General features: G+C 45.9%; 1 protein-coding gene across 2 annotated transcripts in view; it reads right to left on the bottom strand.

The window, feature by feature from the left end:
• The window catches only part of DCLK3 (doublecortin like kinase 3), a 49,037-nt gene that overhangs the window by 10,037 nt on the left and 16,348 nt on the right, over positions 1-22,652 (bottom strand). For both annotated transcript variants that reach the window (XM_005600833.4, XM_005600834.4), the window contains exon 2: positions 15,037-16,910. In XM_005600833.4, coding sequence (XP_005600890.2) covers positions 15,037-16,910 — 1,874 coding nt within the window. The remainder of the gene's footprint in view (positions 1-15,036; positions 16,911-22,652) is intronic.

Below are 22,652 nucleotides of genomic sequence, written 5' to 3'. Positions count from 1 at the left end.
CTGGTGTTCCCTGTGCCAATCACAGCCATGAACACAGCAACACCAGAAAATGGAGGGCAGGCAGCCACTCCCTGGTCTCCCCAGACGAGTTCTCTGAACCCTCATACACGGCTGGTGGGAATGTATACTGGTGCTGCCACTATGGAAAACAGTAGGGTATTTCTCAAAAAATTAAAAACGGAAATACTATATGATCCAGAAATTCCACTGCTAGGATATATCCAAAAAACATGAAAACACTGATTCAAAAAGATATACGCACCCCTATGTTCACTACAGCATTATTCACAATAGCCAAGACTTGGAAGCAACCTAAGTGTCCATCAGTGGATGAATGGATAAAGATGTGTTACACACACACACACACACACACAGTGGAATACTACTCAGCCATAAAAAAGGTGAAATTGTACCATTTGTGACAACATGGATGGACCTTGAGGGTACTATGGTAAGCAAAATAAGTCAGATGGAGAAAGTCAATTACTATATGACTTCACTCATATATAGAAGATCAACAAACAAACAAACATATAGATACAGAAAACAGATTGGTGGTTACCAGAAGGGAAGGGGATGGGGGAGGGTGAAAGGGGTAAGGGGGCACATATGTATGGTGACAGATGACAATTAGACTTTTGGTGGTGAACATGATGCAGTCGATACATCGAAAATATATAAAGAAGTCAAAATATAATGATGAGCACCCGAAATTTACATAATGTTATAAACCAATGCGACCTCAATAAAATAGATTTTGTAAAAAAAGCTCTCCAAACTTCCTTTGGATCCTGCCAGTGAGCTTACATCTCTGTAAGCAGAATGTGTCTTAATTACCGAGCCTGAGTCACTGCCAGGCAATCTAATCAATGTCTCCATAATTAACCCAACCAAATGGAAAGGCAGAGATGTAGAACGACAATGCGATTCTGCATTGGTCTGTGTATTGAGACAAACATAGCCCGAAAGGAGACAAGGGAAGTAATTATTAGAATAATTTAGACTAGAAAATCTAGTTTGGAAGGGAAAGACAACAAATAGTGTAGTGCCTAGAGTTTCCAGATGGATTGTCTACATTAATCACATTGGCTGGGTAATTGCTGAAAAAAACATGTCCCTCACAAATATTTGTAAATATTCCCAACCAAGCGATCAGCATTAAAAGCATTTGGCTGATTTAATAGACCAAAATAAAATATGTATTCCTATGAGAAATAACAAGCATTCCCTTCCTCATAGAAACGTCCCAATTCCAAAACCTGGCTCCATGGAGGTAATAGCAGATTCAACGCTTGAAAACTCAGTCTTTTATTTTGGAAATTTAGTATGTGAAATGTCCATGTGCTGATGGGTCCGTTTTCACATACCAAATCTGTTTTTTAAATTATTTTATGGCCTTTCTAAAACACCTTACGCTTCTTGTCTCTTCACGGTTAGCTTTTCTGAGTCTCAGGATCACCGCGGGAGCACCCAGGCCAGCAGGAGAAGAACCTGGGGGGTGGCTAAGATCTGTGGAGTTTGTTCCTTCCAGAAAGTGGCTCCAGACTGCTCAGTGTTTTTAATTCTTCTGTCTCCAGCTTCTGCCATCAGGAGTTATGTGACCTCCTTCAGTGACTTGAGACTTCTCATTTATTGCACCTACATAAGCAGCTCGTTGCGTTTGAGGTCATGCACTGACTGGGGGAGTGTTGTTTTGGTTTGGTTTTTTTCCAACAGGCACCTCCCATTTTTGGATTCAGAACAGCTCCTATCTTAATCCTTGAAATCAAATGAGTGATATCTTTCTGGAATAATTCTTCCTCCTAGAATCTGTGGGACTTCTGGAACCATCAAATTTTCCACCCAAACTGGGAACTTGTCTAAAACATCCTCCCACAAGACTATTGTTCACCTCTGATTAAGATCTCAAAATGGAAAAGATTCCACAACTTTATGCAGCAGCCCATCCTAGCTTGTATGGAGATTCACCTTGGTGTTGATTCAGAACTCCACCCCCACCCCTGTTTTCCAAATCTGCCCTCTGGGGTGACACTGAATAAGGACACACCCCTCCTAAAGATGGGAAACAGTACCATCATGCCCCACCACCTCTGGCTCCTCTAAGTTCACCACTGAGGACCCTCCAGCTGACTCTTATAGGACCTGGTGTCCTGACCAGTCACCCTTTCTGGCTCCCTCCTATGCTAAGTGCAGCGCCTGAACCAGCAGCATCGTGACACTTGGGAGCTGGTTGAAGATCTCGGGCCGCCCCAGCGCCACTGAACCTGCATCTCTCCAAGACTTCAAGGTGACTCCTGTGCACAGCAAAGTTCTGGATGATCCTCACTTCACTGATGCCTCTTTTAACAAAGAGCGTCCAGAAATGACCACCACACACCAGGCGTGATTTGATCAGGGCGGTGGGCCTCAGGACCTCACCTGCTGGGGCACTCGGTGGCCATCAAGGAAGCCAAAGACCCCAGTAAACATCCCCCTTCAATGTCCTTTCCTCAGAAAGCCTTTGTGAGGGGTCAGAACATGCCACCCCAAGTTATGCCACTTTGACATATTGATTATTTTGAGCCAAAGGTATTTGAGAAACAGCAGATGCAGGACCTTCCCCTCTCTGCCTAAAAGCAGGACATAAACTTTCCCCTGACAAAGGTGCCCTCCCTGTACCAGGAAGGACAGAACTAAGTCACCAGAGACTCTGACCAGTCCAGAGATCAGAGAGAGGAATCCACATAACAAACTGCACTAAACAACCCTTCTCTTCCACTGGTTCCCGCCATGCATTGACCTTCCACAGTCTGCTGCCCCTAAAAGCCTACACTCCTTCCTTTGTCTTGTTATCTCTCTGAAAATTTGGTGCTCTTCGTTAAGATGCTATAGAAGCCCCAAGTTCTAACCACCTCCTTGAATTACTCATCACTGAGTTTCTCCCATATGTATGCACACTGCACACGTAAATAAACTGTTTGTTTTTCTCTTGTTAATCTGTTTTTTGTCAGTTTAATTTCCAAGTCCCTAGTCACAGAACCTAGGAGGGTAGAGGACAAAGGGTTTTTCCCTCCCCTACCCCTTCTTTGGTTGGGTCTGGTTGAGGGTCCTCCCATAGCCCCAGGGCACATATCTGACCCTGCCTCACCCACATCTCCATTCGTCTATCTTCTGGTCTAACTAAACTCACTGCTCTGGGTCACATTCCTTCTGGGGCTCTGTTTTCAGTTGCCCTCTAACTGAAGGGTGTTTCAGACCAATTTACACAGCACTGTAATGACTGTTGATCCATCTGCATCCGTCATCCCCTTTTCCAGCTACACCAAAGCGCCCTGCTTTGAATCCAGGCAATCTATATTATCTAAATAAGCATCCAGATAACATCTGGATGGTCTCAAAGCTTCCAGAGGAATCTTTATTTTTCTGAACAATTAACAGCCTCTTTGTCTCCTTCAGTGGTACAATTTAAACGTGACCTTGCAATTTTCAGCTCTGACCAGAGGATGGCAGCAGAACACAGACCAAAGAGCAAGCAGCCACCCTAAGGAAAATTAAGATGTGGGCAAGGCTTATTTCTCTTTGTCAACCACTATTTGTCAACTACGTACTTGATCCTTTATGGTTCCTCCTGCCTTTTCCCTCCAAGTTTCCATTTTCAACTGGCTGTGAAGACTGAAATGATCTTAGAAACCAATTCACCTTGAAATGCCAATGCCTAAACTCAATTTATATTTCAACAGCAAAAGATATCCTAATACAAAGAGTGACTGAAAAAAAATCAGTGGGGACAAAGTTTTCCCTGGGAATCTGTCACATGACAGGCCTATCACATGTTTTTGGTGTCTACATATCATGCCAGTGCTTTTCTACCAAATTAACATCTCATATGCATTCAACAAATATTAGTTAGATGCCTACCATGTGTCAGGCACTGGTCTGGTACCAGGAATAGAGCAGTGAATGAAGTAGATAAACTCCTTGCTCTTATGAAGCCTTCTTTTTATTATTCAGTAATATTCACATGAATATGTAATGACAGATAGTGATAAGTGTTATAAAAAAGCAAAAGAGGGACAAAGGATGTGTTGTCTAGTACAGTCTCCACCAGCCACACGTGGCTTTTATTTTTAAATAAAATTTAAACTTCTTCCTCAGACACCCAAGGTACATCTCAAATGCTCACATAGCTAACGGCTACCTACTGGGCAGTGCAGATGTAGGACATTTCCATCATTGCAGAAAGTTCTGTTGGACAGTGCTGGGATAGACAGTGGCAGGGGCTGGTATTTTTAAAGGGTAGTTAAGGAAGGACTCACTGAGGAGGTGACATTTGAAAAAAGTCAGGGGTGCACCGTATTAATATCTGAGGAATGAGTTTTTCAGGTGGAGAAAATAGCAAGTGCAAAGGCCCAGGGGCATGTTTGACCCCATGTAGGAACAGCAAGGAGTGGAGTGAGTAGGGGGGTGAGTGGCTGGAGAGGAGCTTTGAGAGGAAGCAAGACGCCACATCATGCAGGACCTTCTAGGCCATGGAAATGAACTTGGCCTTTATTTGAGTATAACAGGAAGCCAATGACAGCTCTGAGCAGAGGAGTTACGGAGTCTGGTTTTCTTTTGGAGAATATCATTCAGGCTTCTGTGAGGAGTATGGCCTTTAAAGGAAGAGGGAGGACCAGTGAGGAGGCCACTGCCATAGTCCCAGCAAGACATGGCGGTGGCTTGGTCTTGGGCAGTGCAGTGGAGGTGGGCAGAAGGGTAAAGACAAAACATGAGAACAGACTGAATGTGGTGGATGAGAAAGAAAGGACTCAAGAGTGACTGAGGTTTCTGACCCAAGCAGCTGGGTCAGCGGTGGCCCCATGGTTCCAACGGAGAAGGATGGTTTCACCGCAGTTAAGGGGTTGAGAGCCTGACTGGAGTTCAGCATAGAATGGGAAACTGCAAATGGTGGGTACAGACACTTCTTCCAAAGTGTGCGTGTGTGTGTGAAGGACATCATAAAAAGATGGGTAATAGCTGAAGGGGGATGTGGAGAAAACAAGGGTTTTGTTTCGCTTTGTTTTAAGCTGGGAGATGTTACATTTTGTTTCTGGGATGATGGAGCTGTTCTCTGGGTTGGGGAGATCTGGGAGAAAGGCAGCTTCCAGGGGAATCAGTTTCCGGCATCTTGAGCTTGAGATGCTCATCCCATGAGACGACTAGGTGATGATGTGAAGTGGGCTGCTCTACAGGAGGCTACCGAATCAGACCCAGGAAACATCTACAGTTCAACATGCACTCCTTCATCAGCTGGGCTGGCCACAGCTAAACCAGACGCTGAAGTTAGAAAGACAGCACAACCCAGCAACTACAACACGGGCTCTAAGGTCAGACACACCCAGCTGGGGGACCTCTGGCAATTCCCTCAGTTCAGAATCCTCGTGTGCACATGGAAATAATGAGGCCTTGCTCACAGGGTTAATGTGAGAATCTAGGAAAACGTAAAGCACAGAGATTAGTAATCAACATGTCGAAATGACATGCCAATGAAGTTAATGGTACTCTAACGAAGTGTGGGCTCTAACGGGGTGGGAGCCATGTCACAGCACATCAAAGTGTAGGCAGTGGTTCTCCACCAGGGACAATCCTCCTCCCCCGCCACCACCCTCGGATATCTGGCAATGTCTGGAGACATTTTTGGTTATCACCACCGGGGGTGCTGCCAGCATCTACGGCAGAAGCCAGGAGACTGCTGAGCATCCTCTAGTGCACAGGACACCCCCGAGAAAGGACTCCTCCTGCCCAGATGCCAGCAGCGCTGATGTGGAGAATCCTAGTGTAGAACAAGAGAAATAAGGCCGTAATCCTCAGGTTCAGGCGAAAATAATCACCCACTAGTAAAAGAGACGATTAAGGTAACTAACAGGATATTTCCAAATAAATGCTTGGCCTAAAAAGAGATTTCCACACGTCTCTATTTATTCGTATGGAAACACAGAGTATGTTCCTCCCCACTAGCTTCTCAGTCTCCCAGATACTGGCACCCATGCAGCTCCCCCACCCTCAAAGGACCCAAGTCCACAGTCAGCGTCAAACTTGCTCAGGAAATACATCATTTAATCCAAAGTCAGTAACTGAACCATCAACACGTATTTTGCAAAAGAATTCAGAACTAGGATTGAAATTACCTGGACCTTTGTTTTAGCTCTGCTTACAGCAAACAAGCCAGAGGGCCTCAAACTTGACTTTTGCTGAGCCTGTTTCATCACCTACAAACTAAGGGAGAGGTCTCTAGACTGCCCCAGCAGACCTAACTGACAGTTACCCTAAGATCTACTGGGATTTGAAACCTGCAGCAAGAAAGCATGCCTTTCATCTCAGTGTTCACATTCAGGGACAGCAAATAAAAAGTTAAGATGGGCTGCTGAGCACCAGCCTAGCAGAGTGCCCAAAGCATGGATGTATCCCGGGTTCAAATTCCTCTTCTCCTTATTTGCTGTGTGACTCTGAGCAAGTTACTCAGCCTCCCTGTGCCTTGGTTTCCTCCCCTGCAGAGTGGAGTGAGTGTACCTACTACACAGGGTGTATACAGCAGGCAGCACGAGTAAGGGGCCTGGAGTGATGCTGGCCCCGCAGTGAGCACCATGCCCCTATCACCAGCGCAGTTCAGCTCCTTTGAATTCTTTAACTAAGAGGAAATGAACTTTACAGTCTTTGATCCCCTCCTTCACCACCTTGAGTCACTGACATTTGTTAAAACTAAACTTTTAGCTAATACAAGAAACATACCACTACATAACCACACCTGAGGACCTAAAAGCTAAACAGCTTTCACCTGCCCCCAACTACTGATGGTGGGTGGAGCTTGATTTGCCTGTAATAGACAAACTGACACATAAAATTCAAACTTGAAAAATAGATAAACTAAGGGAGGGGAGTGGCTGGAACCACAAGGTCATTCTTGGCAGAGCCCTTTGAATAAGCAAGATTTGGTAAGGCAGGACAGAATCGAGGTATCAGGGAGGGGAGTCTGCTTGTTCCCCACCCAGGCCCCAGGCCCCACCCATGTGGGAGGAGAGCCAAGCTCAAAGGTCATGGCTATCACAGAGGCAGCCACAGCAAAGGAGACCAGCCATAGATCAGGGCAGGAGGACTGGGGCATCCGCATGCAAAATAACAGGTTCACTTCTCCCCCCAGAGCAGGGGAAACAAAAGCAGGCCAAGAGGAAGGGAAAGCATTGAGAGACACTTTGTCCCATAGCCCCAACAGGTCTTTCTATGAGGTTGGGGGCCCCCAAGAGATCCAGAAGAATTGCCCACGAGGTTTGAGGATTTTGGAAACAAGGTGCTAGTAGGCCCTTCTTGCCTACAGTTTACTGAAGGCTGTCACCTCCCAGATTTACCCTACACCAGTAGTCCCTAAAAGCCCTGAAAGAGGACTCCGAAGCATCCCCATGACTCCACACTGGGGATGGGGAGAGGAGTGGGGACAGAGGTGGCAGGCCACCCCAGAAATGGCCCAACGCCTGAGCAGAACCCCTGCTGGGCCCTGAGCCAGCCCCACGCTGAGGCTGAAGGGACCCAGACAGGGCGCCACGTGGGCAAAGTCTCCACTTCCCCTCCCACATCAGGAGGTCCCCTGTCTTCAGGGACCTCAAGAAATAGCTGGCAGGCAGTTTCTACTTCTGTCCCCAAACTTTCCCTAAGGGGAGGGGAACAAAAGGCATGGCTCCTGGACAGAGTTCCCAAGAAAAAACGAAAATGAACATCTCAAAAATGCTAGGAAAACGTATCTTTTGAAAGTTTCCCATGCCCCACCCACTGTACCTTGAGGGGCCAAGATGAGCCTAAAATACAGGCCAACACGTAAGCCACAGGGCAAAAAAATGCATTGGCCAAAGAACCACAGGGCCATCTGAAACTCAAACAAACAAACATATAAAGCATCTACTCTGACTGCCTGGCACCCAAAGATAAACAGGCCAAGAGGACACAACCATCAAGCCGTATCGCCTCCCTATCCGTCTAGCCGTCCTTTGAGACACAGAAGTCTGCGTAGTCTCACAGGAGAAGCCCACGCAGTGTTGGCGCCCCGTCTCCAGCACAGGCGGTTCTCAGAGTCACTGTGAGGCGTAGGACGGTGGCTGCAGGTGCCTTCCCGTGAGTGCCTTCCTTGCCCACACACCCAGATTCCACACCGCTCTTGGGCAATTCACATCCCGCAAGGCGGGCCCCGCCCAGGCGGCCATCGTGACTGGGCTGCCATCCATCACGGCAACCAATCCTCCTCTCCGAGCGAGGCCACGTGACCCATGCCAGCCAATGAGGGAGAACAGGAAGTCCGCCGAGCAGCATCTGAGCAAGACTTTCCTGCAGTTTACAAAGGGAGACCTCGACCAAGAGCCGCCCCATGCTTTCCCTGCATTCTATGTGAGTGTGACAGTGTGATACGTGGTGTGGTAGACATTTGGGGGTCATGAGGGAAATGGCAAAAACTGCCTTGACGTCTTTGGCCTGCTCTGTTAACCATCCCTGGAATTGCGTGTCTCCGGGCTTCTGGTTATGTGAGATGACTAGATGTCTTTATTGTCTGAGCTCTTGCTCCTCAAAGTGTGCTCTGCAGACCATCGGCATCATCTGAGAGCTTATGGGAATGCAGCATCTCAGGCCCCTCCCCAGGCATACAAAATTAGTATCTGCATTTTATCAAGATCCCGGGTGATTCCTATTCGCTTAAAAGTTTGAGAAGTGCTGATTTTCACCACCCTTACTCAGGTAATCCTATGGCAGCTGGAAGGTAGAGAGCCAGTAAGGGTGCTCCCTCCCTCTCCTTATCCTCTCCTCAGCCCCTACAATTCATTCCACTCCCTTGGATGTAGAGGCAGGCAGTATATTGGTAGGCACATATCTTTATGTTCCTGCTTCCAACTCCCTCCTGGGATAAATAATGAACCTACATAGAGCACCAAGCTGATAATTATATGGCCATGCATGTAATTTGTCAAAATTTCCAAGGTTAAGGTCCTACCCAGTAAAGCCAAAGCATATTATTACAAACAGAATTATCATTGTTGTGGTCACCGTTAACTCCTCATGGGCCTCCAGTGGTGCTGTGAGATCTGAGAAGGTCAAAACATCAGAGGCGCTCCCTGGAGGGGAAATTTACCATTTCAAGCAGGCACTATGGGCCAAATGCCTGGGGGTACAGCTCACTGAGATCCTTCGACAAATAATTCTTTAACCTGACTCTACACATTCTATCCAACTGACTAAAAGGGATTTTAAGAGTTTCGTCTCTATATGAAAAACTGGAGCGTCCTTGCCAAAAATGGTACATTAGAAGTTAAAGGTTAGAGAGGGATTAACAGTATATCCGTGTCCACATAGAATGTCTAGTTCTGCTGAGTCCTTCATCAGAAAGGCTCCGTCAGAATATTGCAATCAACGTGGCACGGTTTAATGCATGAGAGAGTGAAAGAAGCCAGGACCAAGGCTGAGTTTCCTCTTTCTCTCTCTCTTTCTCTATCTCTGTTTCGACCTCTCCCTCTCCTTCCTTCCTTCTTTCCATCCTTCCTCTCCACACCTTACATGACCCCTAATATACAGGACATCTGAAAGAAGCTGAAACAGAGACAGGGGGGTTCATGTTATTACAATAAGACAACTAGACCTTAGACCTTCGAAACTTGTTGAAGAGATTTACTAAATTGCTTCCTCAGATTAAGGGCATTTTGAAAATACAGAGTTTTAAGAAACTTAATCTTAGACCCTCAAATGGCTCACAAGAAATCACTCTCTTAGAGAACTGACAACACACAGGAATACAGGTATTAAGGAAGAGGATAAGGGAGATTGTTGTTATTTACTAAATGACCTGAACTTTAGGACCCCTTGGGGGAATGGAGTCACAAGTTTAGAAGATACTCAACAACTTCAATAAGTGTGAAGCATACTTTATAGTTACCCTTGTTGTTGATAATTTATTGTCTGCAGTAATTATCAAACATCTACCCTTTTAGGTGACTATTTCAAAACGAACTAGCAGAAGAAAGAAAACCCCAGTTATCAAGATGACCCAGTATCTGGAATTCTGAAGACTTTAAGAAATTTCCTGAAACTTCTGGCAATGTGGTCAAACCCTGGACAATATGTGGGTTCACTGACTCTACGTATACTTTTTATTTTCCTGGAAACTGCTGAAATGGACACTGAGGGCGACTCTCACTGATACAAACTTAAAGTCATAACTGGGATGTTTCCTGACAGAATTCACCCTGAGATTCTCGAGATGAGTTCTATCTCTTATAAACGTGTCTTCTCACTGACTTGCTTAATATTGACCAATGACTTAAAGGCCTGTATCACTGTAGTTCTTCTTTAGGGATTTCATGTTACTGCTAAAAAGCACATTTCTTGATTTTATTAGGTATACGTTAATGAGATATTCTTCATAATTGTTATCAATTTTTTAATTAAGGGAATTGGTATAAAAATGCATTCATGAATACTCAGACCATTAACGGGAGGATATGGATACCTCTGTCTTAGAAGCTAAAGGGAAAGGAGATTAAAATTGGAGCTGTTCTAGAAGAGAAGTCGTGCTGATCAAGGAGAAGTTTGCATTACAGAACCACCGACTAACACAGCAATAATCGTTGAGCCCTTCTTATATATCAAAGTAGAAGTGGAAAAAGAACTTAGGGAATTAAGATGAACAAAATGATAAGACAGGTTTATTTGAGACGGAGAATGGGCAAGGAGTATATTTGGCCATTTTTTATCCTTCTAGATTCTCCTTGTCATCCTTGGGGACATCAGTCACTGCCCTGTCCTAGTCACATTCAGCAGTTAAATACCTAGAGATATATCTTCCTTCCTAGAGCCAAAGAAAGGCCAGAAAGAGGGTACAACCTTTGTCCTTGACCAGGCTGTCCCCACAACCCCCTGCCACCATTCCTCCTAGATTCCAAGGGTCTCTGCTCCAAGCCCTCCAGAGCTATAGCACCTGCCCACCCATCTCCTTCCTTTCAGCCCTGTTGCCAGAGTGGGAACCTGTCCCTTCTCTTCCTCTTATTCTGGGACAGATTTTCTCAAATGACCTTGCTGGTGTCTGATATCTCTTCAGTCTCTTCCCCACCCCACTCACTCAGCTTTCTTTTCTGTAGGTAACACCCAAGCCGTTGGCCGTAAATAACCTGGCCTTTTCCACTTCCCATGCTGTGTGGGCTGGTCTGATCATCAGCACCTCTCTGGCTCCTGTTTCCTTCCTCCCCTCATCCCAGGGCCCAGTCCTCACCACACAGCACATTCCAACCCCACCAAGGGAGCACACACTGGCACAAGGAACAATCACACTGATATTTCTGCAAGCTGGAAATTCTCATAATTAAAAGTTCTTTTGCAAGATCTCAGGAGTCTAAATAACCCGAAGGGGAGAGGAGCACTAACATCTTATCAGGAAATGTGATCAGTAGAAACAGATAAACTCAGTAATAGAGGCCTACAGTTTTACTCTAGGGCCCAGTTATCAGATATAAATATTTCTTTTGATTAAAACAACATGATACGCTTGCTATATTCATTACATACTCCTAGCACATTCAGAAAGTCTCTAAAAGCAGCAACAGTTAGAATCAGCCATGTAATCAAAAGTTAGTTCTAACATAATCACTTTCCTAGCTTCACAAAGACAGGTCTTAAGACAGTAGCCATCCACTGAAGGAGGAAGAAACAATTACTTTGATAAAACAAAGCTCAACACAAGTGTAAAACACTACATTAAAGACAAGCGAAGCACATTAACTGATGGGCAGCAGTCACCATGGTGATATTTACTAATAAGAAATCTTAGAAGATCAACTGAGTTTGCCATATAATTATCATAACAGCAAGTGTAAAGATGACACCTTTCTAAACGCAGACAATGAGACCATTGTCAAGTCCAACACTATCTAGATCTCCGTCTGGAAAACCAAAAAGCACTGACATTAGATAGCATTCAGACTTCTGACATCACAACGTGTTGTACTTTACTCTCCCAGAAAAAGGACAAACATGGTTTATCAAGGTGACAGATCGTGTTCATTTTGATAAATGCAAGCTGACAAATTATCACAAGAGAGAAAAGATATTAACCTTTTACACAAAAGATGGCTCAAATATGTAGCTTTTTACAGTTTCTGAAGGACTCATACCACCACGAAAAAAGACCTTTATTTTCTTTAAAGTGGGCTTTCTTCGATATCAGAAAAGAGGAAAAGGTCTAAATATCAGTTACAATCAACACCAATACACAACTCATGTATTTAGGTAGAAAATTATAGCTACTCTGCAGTTTTGCGTCCCTCTCTCTCAGAACAGAGACACACAACACACAAACACACTTCACTGCCCTTAAGGGCACTAAATACACGTGTCCTGATATTTAACTCCGTGAGGAGCTGCCAGATGACTTCTCAGAGGCAGTTAGCTTGTCCGTTCTAAATGCATTCCTGGCAGTTTTTCTGCTTCCTGAAGCAAACTTCCTGCAATCTAACCAGTGCTGACCTTCTCCACTTTAAAATTTGCCTACAAATAAGTCTCTTAACACAAGAGAGAGTCTCTATTGCCCAAGAGATGGGCCGGCTCGACAGACTGGTTCCAGAACCTCGTTGAGAAAATGCAAGCTCAGATGACTGTTCCCAAAAGAAAACAATCCTATACAGTAAATAATCTCATTCCACATCCTCGAGAACGTGTACACCTGTTATAAGGCTTGATTAGGCACATGCCCAAAATGTTCAGCTCAGGGGACCCACCCAGGCCTCTAATCAGAATCTCTCCTGCTGACAGTTCAGTGAAAACATCAGAGGGTCACTGAAGAACACTGCTCTCTTGCAGTTCCAAAGTGCACAGGGCACCACACGTGGGGCTCAGACCCAAAAGATGGAAACAATCAAAAAGTGAGTGAATGGGCCGGCCTGGTGGCATAGTGGTTAAGTTCACGTGCTCCTCTTTGGCAGCCTGGGATTTGTGGGTTCAGATCCCAGGCACGGACCTCCACACCACTCATCAAACCATGCTGTGGCAGCATCCCACATGCAAAATAGAGGAAGATTGGCACAGATGTTAGCTCAGCAACAATATTCCTCAAGCAAGAAAAGGAAGATTGGCAACAGATCTTAGCTCAGAGCCAATCTTCCTCATTAACAAAAAAAAAAAGCAAGTGAAGAAAGGATGGGAACACTCAGCTAACGCAAAAATGAAATGTTTCAAAGGAAGAATGATTTGACGGTAATTCAGACCACTCAGGCAACCAGATTGCTTCTGAAATTCTATGAATTTGGGGAAAAAACAAGGTTGCTTGACTTAGTGGTCAACATAGACATTTCGTCAAATAATTAGCTTGACTCAGTGTTTCCTTTTACCTGCTGGAGCAGTTTACACAGAGGTGCACGCACTGGGATAATGTTTCCAGGCCAGGTCTACAGCCATGGAAATTAAAGGAAACAGGCTAAATCCCTGCCAAATAAATAAATAAATATGGGAGGGGGGTGGCTCATGGAGATCGTTGTCTCCGTTCACTATCACTTCATCTGCAGCAATCTGGCTTTGGATGCTGACTTGTGCTATCCACTTTAATATCAGAGTTGTTTCTAATGTAGTAATAATGATGGTAGCTGCCACTGATGGAATGCGTGCCATTTCCCAGGCAGCATGCTACAGTCTGTATTCATTCATTCATCCAATTAATATTTAAAGAATGCCCACCATGTGACAGAACTGGTATAGGTTTTGGGGTACAGGCTGAATAAAACAAAGTTCCTGCTGTCACAGAACTTTCATTCCAGTAAGAGATGAAATAAAACAGAAGAATAAATATGGAATGTACCAGGTGGGGATTGGGGCTGTGAAGAGGAAAGGGGATAAAGGTGCCAGAGGGTGACGGGGTGAAGTATGCCATCCTAACAAAGACCACCGGGAACATACTTGTAGTTCAGGAACACAGTAGGTTTACTGACTCCCTGCAAGAAGGGAGAACGCACCCCACTGGGTTCCAGACATCTAAGTAAGGGGTGTCCAGTGAAATTATTATAAGATTTGGGCTGTGTTAGGTGATTGGGGGGGGGCGGTTCAGGAAAGCAGGATTTTGCTCCAAATTGGATACTATCAGGAAGTGAGGGTAATTCTATGATTGGGTATCTTAGTGATTCTCATCTAGAAGGTGGGAAGAATGAAGTGAGGCAGTCCCTCACAGTAGCCAGAAGGGGGATATGTGGCCATAGTTGTGGTTTGGACAATCTTGGTTTCATCTGCATTTGGACATGATTATAAAGGGGTCTTGCTTTTGTCTTGACCAACACAGTCAGAGAACAGCCTTATCGGATGCTGGTGTTCAGTGAATTATGTTCAACAGGAGAACGCCACAGCTGAGCTGTGAGTGCCAGGCCAGCTCCCCATGGTTAGCAGCTGTTCTTCTCTTTCCTATGCTCAATCCTCACTCAACCTCCCAAGATCAGTAATATTACTATTTCTCTTTTATAAATGAGGAATCTAAGGTCCAGAGAGGTGAAGGACTTATCATAGAGCAAGCAACTATAAGAGCATGGATCCAAACTCAGGTTATCTGACTCCAGAGCCAGCCTCTTATCCACCCCACACATGGGCCCGTGCAGTGCTGAGCCTTTGAATTCCCTTGACAAGATGTTATCTTCGAAAGGGCCAGGTGGTTTCAGTGGGAGAGGGGACACAAAGCCTACAGGGGAAGCTGCTACCAGTAGACACCCCTGGTACCTAGTCCAGAGGATGCGCAAATGCCACAAAACTCCACCTGGTCATCATCAAGGCGAAAGCATTTTTCTCCCAGTGATGAGGAAACATTTTCCATTTTATTTAAATTGGAAGGCTTCTCTTTCAATAATTTAATAAAAACCAATTTATCTCAGCCACTTATGAAGTAAATTTTAAATACTGGAACGAGTATGTTAAAATACCATAAAGGTAATATTCTAGCGTGTAAGAGCAAGAGTCAGAGGCAATTAATATTGTATCCTCTATTTTATAAACACCCTCTCCCACAGCAGCAAAATCGGGGCTTACCAGCAGGTTTTCTGGCTTGAGGTCCCGGTGGACAATGCTCTTGTCATGCATGTGGACGAGCGCCTTACACAAGTCCATGAGCATGAGGGCAGCGTCACGCTCTGGGAACTTCACATTTTCTATGATGGCATCAAAAAGGTCCCCTCCCTGCACATACTCCATGATCAGGTAGATTTCCGTTTCCGTTTCGTACACTTCATGCAATTTCACTATGTTGGGATGAGAGAGGCTCTGGATAATTAAGATCTCACTGTCAACCATGTCCTCCTTACCCTTGAGTTTGGACTTGTCGATGATCTTCATGGCATAAGTCTGCCTGGTCTCGCGGTGCCTGCACTCCTTCACCACGGCAAAGTTCCCGTCCCCAATGACCCGGCCCATCTCATAATGCTTCTCCACGTTGGCCGTGATGATGCCCGGGGGCCGCCGCTTCCGGCCGCTGGGCCGCTCTTGCTTCTTTTCCTCCAGCCTCGTCTTGGGCTCCTTTTCTACCCTTGCAGGTTGGTCATCTCTGGGAACCATCTTTCTCCCTTCTGACACACATGGCTTTTTTTCCTTCTCTGGTTCCTGCTCTTCCCCTCGGGTCCTGGGGAGCTTCTCGGGGTTGGCCTGGCGCTCCCACAGGAGCCAGCCACCATGCTTGGTCCTGCAAATGTTCCTAGTGTCCTTCTTCACATCCCTCAGCCCCTCCTCTCTGACGGGCTGAACTTCCATGAGACCCTTCTTAGCCTTGGCTGCTGCTTGAGGATGACCCTCCTGACCTTCAGACTCTCTGTCCTCTTTCTTGTCCGTGTTTTTGCTGGGTCTCCTCAGCTCCTGAGTGGGGTTCCCGGGACTGCTCCTGTGGCTGTCACCCTTCCACCCTTCCTCCCCACTTGGAGGGTTTGCTTCGGGGGACCTCCTGCAGCTTCTCGTCCTCACCAGCTTCTCCACGTCGTACCTTTGGCACTTCCCCATGTCCAGCTCACTGGTGCCCAGGGAGAGCCTCTCCCTCTGCAGGCTCTGCTGGAGCTCCCTCTCTCTCTTGCACTTCTCGCATCTGATAATTTCACCCGAGGTCTTTTCGACCTCCACCCCCAGGTGCTTCTCTCCACTGGCATGCCTCTCTAGAGTGGCTTCCCTGGGCGGCTTGCTGTCTGGTTCAGGCTCCCGTTTCCCCCTCACCCACTTCTTCTGGGCCCTTGCCCTGTCCTCCAGCACCGGCTCCACGGGGGTCTTCCCCTGGAGTCTGATGGCTGCCTTGGACCCAGCAGCCTCACTGCAGTTCTTGGCGGTCTCGGTCTCCCCACAGCAGTGACCCTCCTTCAGAGCCTTGCTATAAAGCCTGCTTTTCAGCCTTGGAGAAGGGACCCGGCTGTGCTGGGTCAATGTCAAGGTCCGGGCTTTATTGGGGTACAGTTCCTCTAAAGCCACCTGAATGTTCTTCAGTGTCAGCGGTTCTTTGCCCATGGCTATGAAAGCATCGCCTTCCCTGAAGAAATCGGAGACGCTCTTGATCTCCCTGCCCTTAAGGTTAAACAGTTTCCTCACGCGATCACTCTTCCATCTTGGAAAGCCCAGCGCCTCTGAGACGTCTGCCAAGAGCTGCTCGAAGGTCTGCACTGAGCGTCTGTTGAGGAGCAGGGTGATCTTCCGGAGGGGGTGCCCGCCCAGCTTCACCACGGTCACAACCCTGGGCTTCAGCGCGCTGTTCTCAGCATGGACAGAGGGAAGGCCACTCTGAGGGCCGAACACAGGCGCGACGGAGCTGTGAGGTCCCAGGAATGGTTTCTCCAGACTCCCTCGGCCAGCAGGCAGCCACGTGCCCTGCAGCTTCCGCTCCGTGATTCTCGAGCTTAAATATTTTAGAGAATGGTCACATAGGCCTCGATGTCCTGCAAGAGGAAAATGACAACACAGTATTAGACAAGAGGGGTTCAAGGAGCCGTTTGGCCGTCACCGGAACTTTACGGGAGATTACTAAGCGTGATCTTTGAGGATCTGCCTGAGACGATGGAGCCTTTAGACTTTAGGGCTAATCCCTAGTCTCCTCTATGAGAGACCAGGAGCGCAGAACAGAGTCGGACTGGGCCCAAGGTGGCTCCTCTAGGCCTGCCAGGAACCCCCAAGATGGGCCACACCTCGGGAGCCCTCTCTAGGCAAGGCCTGACCCTGGGAACACAACTCCAGCTACCCCAAAGTGAACTGACCTTCAAGAATCTACAACTGAGATAAAAGGTCCAAGGTTTGCTGCTCAGGAAACAACCAAGGAAAGGTCAGAACATTCTGGAACTTTAAAGAACCCACCTCATTGCCAAGAATAGTTTTCTCAGCTTGACTTCCAACTCACTCCAGGTGAGGCAATCTGTGAAGAGGTCATGATCACAGAGTCTGAGACAGATCTGGATTTGAATCCTGGCATGGCTACTGACTATTTGTGTGAACTTGGGCAAATTACTCATGTTTCAATTTGTTCATCTCTGAAGTAGGAATGATTAACACCTTCCTCCCAGGGTTTTTGTGAAGAGTAAATGAGAAAATGATTACAATTCACTTAAAGGAGTGCTTGACACACAGTAAGGGTAGAGTAATCGCCAGTTATTAATACTATCCTTATGATCTTAATATCTCTTTTGTATTAGACTTTCATTTGGTAGTAATGTAATATCTTGATAAAGTAGAATTCGACTGTACACAGTGTCACCTGGCATCATAAGAACTCATGGACCAACATGCTATGGTGGACATTTCTTAAAGCTCTGAGATTCTCTTGCACTGGGGGTCATAAAAAAAAAAAGAAAGTTGAAGGAGATTTCAGTCTAGGTATAGAAACTTTCTCCTCCAAGTGGTTTTTCCTCTCATTATTAAAAAAAAAGGAAAGAAAGAAAGCAAGGTTATATTAACATTTAGAGCTTTAATAATGAGAATATGCTTGTTCTCATTATATTTCCTGATAAACTGAATAAATGAATAAAACAAGACTGTATTTCCTAATCAGCTGTACTCAGCCGGAATAAAGTAGTTGAAACAAAAGTGGTTGCGTTTTTATTTCTGTCCAGGTCAGTAAAGGAAACAGGAAAATGACAGAATATGTAACTCGGTTAAACCATGAGCGTGGTCTGCAAATTATTAAAGTTACCCCCCCAGGATCCATATGTCATATCCTACATGTAGGAATCTACTGTTTATGCTTCCTTTAAAAAAAACGTTCAAACTAATTATTTTTAAGTGCATTTGAATGGTGGCAGAAACTCCAGGATGGGCAATGTGGCCTAGCATATTTACACAGAATGTTTTTTGCTTTTTAATTATAGCATACAATCTGTTCTGAGATGATTTCCATCTAGACACAGGTGTCAGATTAGATGACAAGTAGTGGCTGGTACTGATCTTCCCACCTGCCAGAAACTGATGAGCTTAACAATCACACTTACAGTTAAACTGTTTATTTATGGACATCTGTTATTCCTTTTCTTCTCATAATCTCTCTAATCTGCCTCCATTTTTGTCTGAGAGAGTTGATGCTGAGAGAGAGAGAGAGATCAGCAGCAGTAATAGCAGCCTGTGTTCCCTCACTGGAAAAATTGAGGCAGGGTGCAAGGAAGGTGGCCTTCAGGTGCGTATGTCATTTGTTTTCCTGATGGTGCTTCCCACAGAGCAGGACCCTCGATACACAGGTTTCAGGCTAAGTCAATGGAAAAGAACTCTCTATTCCAGGGCAGGGAGGGGAGGGGGATTTTCAGGGGAGAACCAGGAGGACAAGGGAGCATTTGGTAAATACATTAGGGATGGGAGAGTTTAGCATGGAAGGGGGCTCAGGAGGGTCCCAGAGAAAGATCCAATATGGGATGTCAGGGAGGCATACAACAGTATTCAGGGAACAGGAGCGACACTGGTGGGGCTCACATGTTGAGTGGTGACGAAGGATGACAGAGAGGCAAGTCACGATGGGACCAGTGGTCTCAAGGTCCCAAACAGTGAAATTGTGGAGCTTGGGTGTGGTGACAGATGACTTGGCCCTGTGGTACCCAGAGTCAGGGTGAGGGAGGGAGGTGGCGTGCTCTCTGGGACGGCTGTGCGCAGCCAGTTTCAGCAGACCCTATCCCAGAACCAGTCCTGAATCCTGGTAGTTGTCCTCCTGTCCTCCTGGTGGGAGCAATCTGGGAGCACTCCATCCCTGAACCCAGGAGAGGCTCCCCAACAGTGGCCTCCATCCCAGGGCACGGACACAAAGGGTGTGAAGACACGCAGCTCAGCCTCTGCGGCACCACCAGCAGGCATACTCAGTCCACTACCAAGATACTTCATGCAGTGAAAACCTCTGCAGTCTGCGGCAAGAGTGAGAACTCAGTCCCGCTCCTCCCGAACATACCTGGGAGCTACAGAAATGGCACTTCTCATTCTGTCTGCATCAGGCTACCAGGGAGCGCCAGGAAAACACAACCTCCAGATGCAAACATTTTTATCTTCTCTTCCACAAGCCCACCTTCCTCCTTTAAAATTCTTAGTCCAGAGCAAGGGTTTTCTTCTTTAAAGGGAAGAGAAAAAATCAGGACACTCTGAATGCCCGGTCCATAGGCAGGGGGAGCAAACATATGGAGAGCAGAGCACATCCCGCGGGCCTGGGCCCTGTCTCCAGGAATAGTGTCATCTCCCAGGGACAACAGCATTTTCAGGCTATCTGTAAGCAGCATTACTGCAGTACTTACCCCAGTCACCCTGACCAGAAAACAAAGGCCAGCCCGTGTCCACTCATCTCCAACAACAACTTACAAAATCGATTTAATGGAACCACATGAAATTGCCAGTAGTTCTACCCATTACCAAAAAATGGAAATTCCATATGGCTCAGGCTAATATGATCTAGGATAATAAGTCCTACTCTGTCCCTACATCGACAGTAAATAGTTACGAACGTGGCAACAGTAAAGACTGAACATCCAAATTCCCAGGCCTCAGCCACCAAGCCAGCAGCTTCCCAGGAAGGGACAGGGAAAAGATGCTCTTGTAGCACCCTTTCTGTTCACTTCCTACAGCAACATAAATTGAACTAGCCTCGAGTTGACAGTACTGCTGCTTTGCCTCATACGCCACAAATACAAATGTTTATAGGGTTTCTCCCCTGCACCAATCTAACCCCACGCATACAGCAGGACAAGCACTGCTTTCTCTGAGCCACTCCTCTGCTCCAAAACCCACAGTGGCTCCGTATTACCATCCTGCAGGATGCCAAACCCTAACTCCTCAACTTGATATGTAACGCCCTCCAGAATCCAGCGGCCCCCATCCATCCCACCCCTACTCCACCCTCACTCCTCCCACCCATCCCAGCCTCACCATCTTGTAAGACCTAAGACCCACAGCCTCCACCAAACCTTCCCTGACCTCACAAGCTCACAGTCAGCTCCCTCCTCTGGAGCTCTGTTCATTCACTCAAGCAACATTTAGCCTGAATGCTTGAGACCCAATACCAGCACTTGGCTGCAGAACACCGGGTCTCCCCTCCTGCTAACTGTTGCCAATCTCAGCTAATTGTTGCTTCATCTTCACAGGTGTAAATCTTCTCCCTCTCAACTTAAGCTCCCCAAAGGCAGAGACCATGGATTATGCAAATTCCCCTTCTCAGCCTTATTACATAGAGCAGGCACTCCAGATTTGGGAAACTAATTCCCAGCGCTAACATCAAACACGTGTACCCAGCCTCAGTCCTCCAGCTCCCCTTGTAAATAATGGAGTGTAACTGCTTTCAGCTCTGGAAGACATCACACGACAGACCTCCCAAACAGATTAAATAAACAAGGTGAAATAAAACATGATCCCAGACGTCCATTTGCCACAAGGAGATTTGCCGCAGCCGCATTTATAAAGAGCGACTATATGGGTGGGGGGAGCAGTACATTTCTTCAGAGTCTGTGAAAGCTTCCTTTTAGAGTAGTGCCAGGAACACCGAATACAGCGTCGGAAGACCTAACTGAAATCCTGGTTCCACCAGGCTCTTATTAGCTGTGTGACCTTGGGAAGGTAACATAATCCCTCTGAGCCTCAGTTTCCACATCCGCCAAATGGGATAGCTCACTCATGCTGAGGATGCCCAGCACGCTGCTTAGCAGAGTGGGCACTCAAACTGGGCTTATTTTCTTCCCTCTCCGAAAGAAAAGAGGCTTGTAACCTTGGATTTCCCCAAACCCATGTACGTACATCTCAAGGGCAAAGAGAATGCAATGCTAAATGTGACTCAGCGGGGTGACTGTGTCATTCATGTAGCAATTGAAATAGAAAACCAGTAGGGACAGGGAAATAAGAGAAACACTCCAGCAAATCTAAGCCTACAGCTCTTCTGGGGAGAGAAAAAAGCTCCCTACTCACTGATCCTAGGACTCTTGGTGTGAGCCAATAAACTTGGTAAGTCACAGGCCTCTTACTGTCGTTGCCTCTAATGGGTTTGGCTCCTGGCAATCGTGTCTTCTATCTGCTGCCACAATTCAGATGAATTAACGTAACCTGATTCCACAAGGGTCAGAGTGACACTTCATTCTACTGAAAAGGCCTTCAAAATGACTGGAAGTCACATCAACCCAGTTTCCTTTCTAATCATTTAGTATTACTTTGTTTAGGCTGCTAATCAGCGAATTTAGGATCAAGAAAAAAAGCAATAAAAAATATATTGCTGAAATTAATCTTTTACTTGTCTTTTTTAATCAGAACAAAGAGAGTGCACCTCTTCCTAGTCATTTTTTAATCCTAACCCATATGTCTAATAACAACACAAAGAAAAACTATGTCTGAGGTCAGCACAAACTTTGGAATTGTTACCTTGGCTCCTAAAAAGCTGTAATAACACTCTGGAAAAAGAAATGGGAGAATCACACCCAAATGCTATAGGACGTAGGTAATACATCATCACTCTTTAAGCATTTACAAATTATGAGTACTAAAGGAAATGGAAACTGGGGTTTTAAAACATCTGGAAATATGCAATACAACGATAATAACAAATGACTGGAAAATAAAAGTCAACGCATCTAATGGCATGCAAACCCCCTTCCTGGCAGGGAAGCTCCCGTTAAAATACTTCCCCTTTTATCAACTTTATTCCTCTTGGTGATTTCCCAGGTTGATCACTGTGGCCTCAGCAGGCGGTGCTGAGAGGCCATTCACGTCTCGTCTTCTGTGGGAGACGGAGGAGGGCTGGCTGGAATCATGTTTTTTTTCACTGAGTAATCATTCGTCCTGGGCGTTTTCCAAGGGGCTGTTTGGGAACAGATTCAATTTGTTCATGTGCAGATATGAGGCAGGAGAAACATTTGCGAACTTAGATTTGATTATGCAAACATCCCAAGGAGGGTTTTCTAAACGAATAAAAACTTGGAATGCAGCCTCTCGCTAAGCTTCAAAAATGCTACTGTTTCATAATAAGTCAGAAGCCTGACCAACATCCGTATTGATCAAAGCTGGAGAAATTAATAAAGGTAAGGTAATAAAATAAAACTGCCATACTATTGGCTGTCATTGTTGCTGACACTCCTATGTCCAATTAACGTCATCTCTACCTAATCTTCTTTATTACCAACAGGACACTAACCAAGACCTCAGAAACAGAGGAAGTAAAAAGACTTCCTCCTGCTCTCATCTCAGAA

This window comes from Equus caballus, chromosome 16 (genome assembly GCF_041296265.1).
Source record: "Equus caballus isolate H_3958 breed thoroughbred chromosome 16, TB-T2T, whole genome shotgun sequence".
In the NCBI taxonomy this organism is placed as follows: domain Eukaryota; kingdom Metazoa; phylum Chordata; class Mammalia; order Perissodactyla; family Equidae; genus Equus; species Equus caballus.
This window is presented reverse-complemented; position numbering and strand designations above follow the sequence as displayed.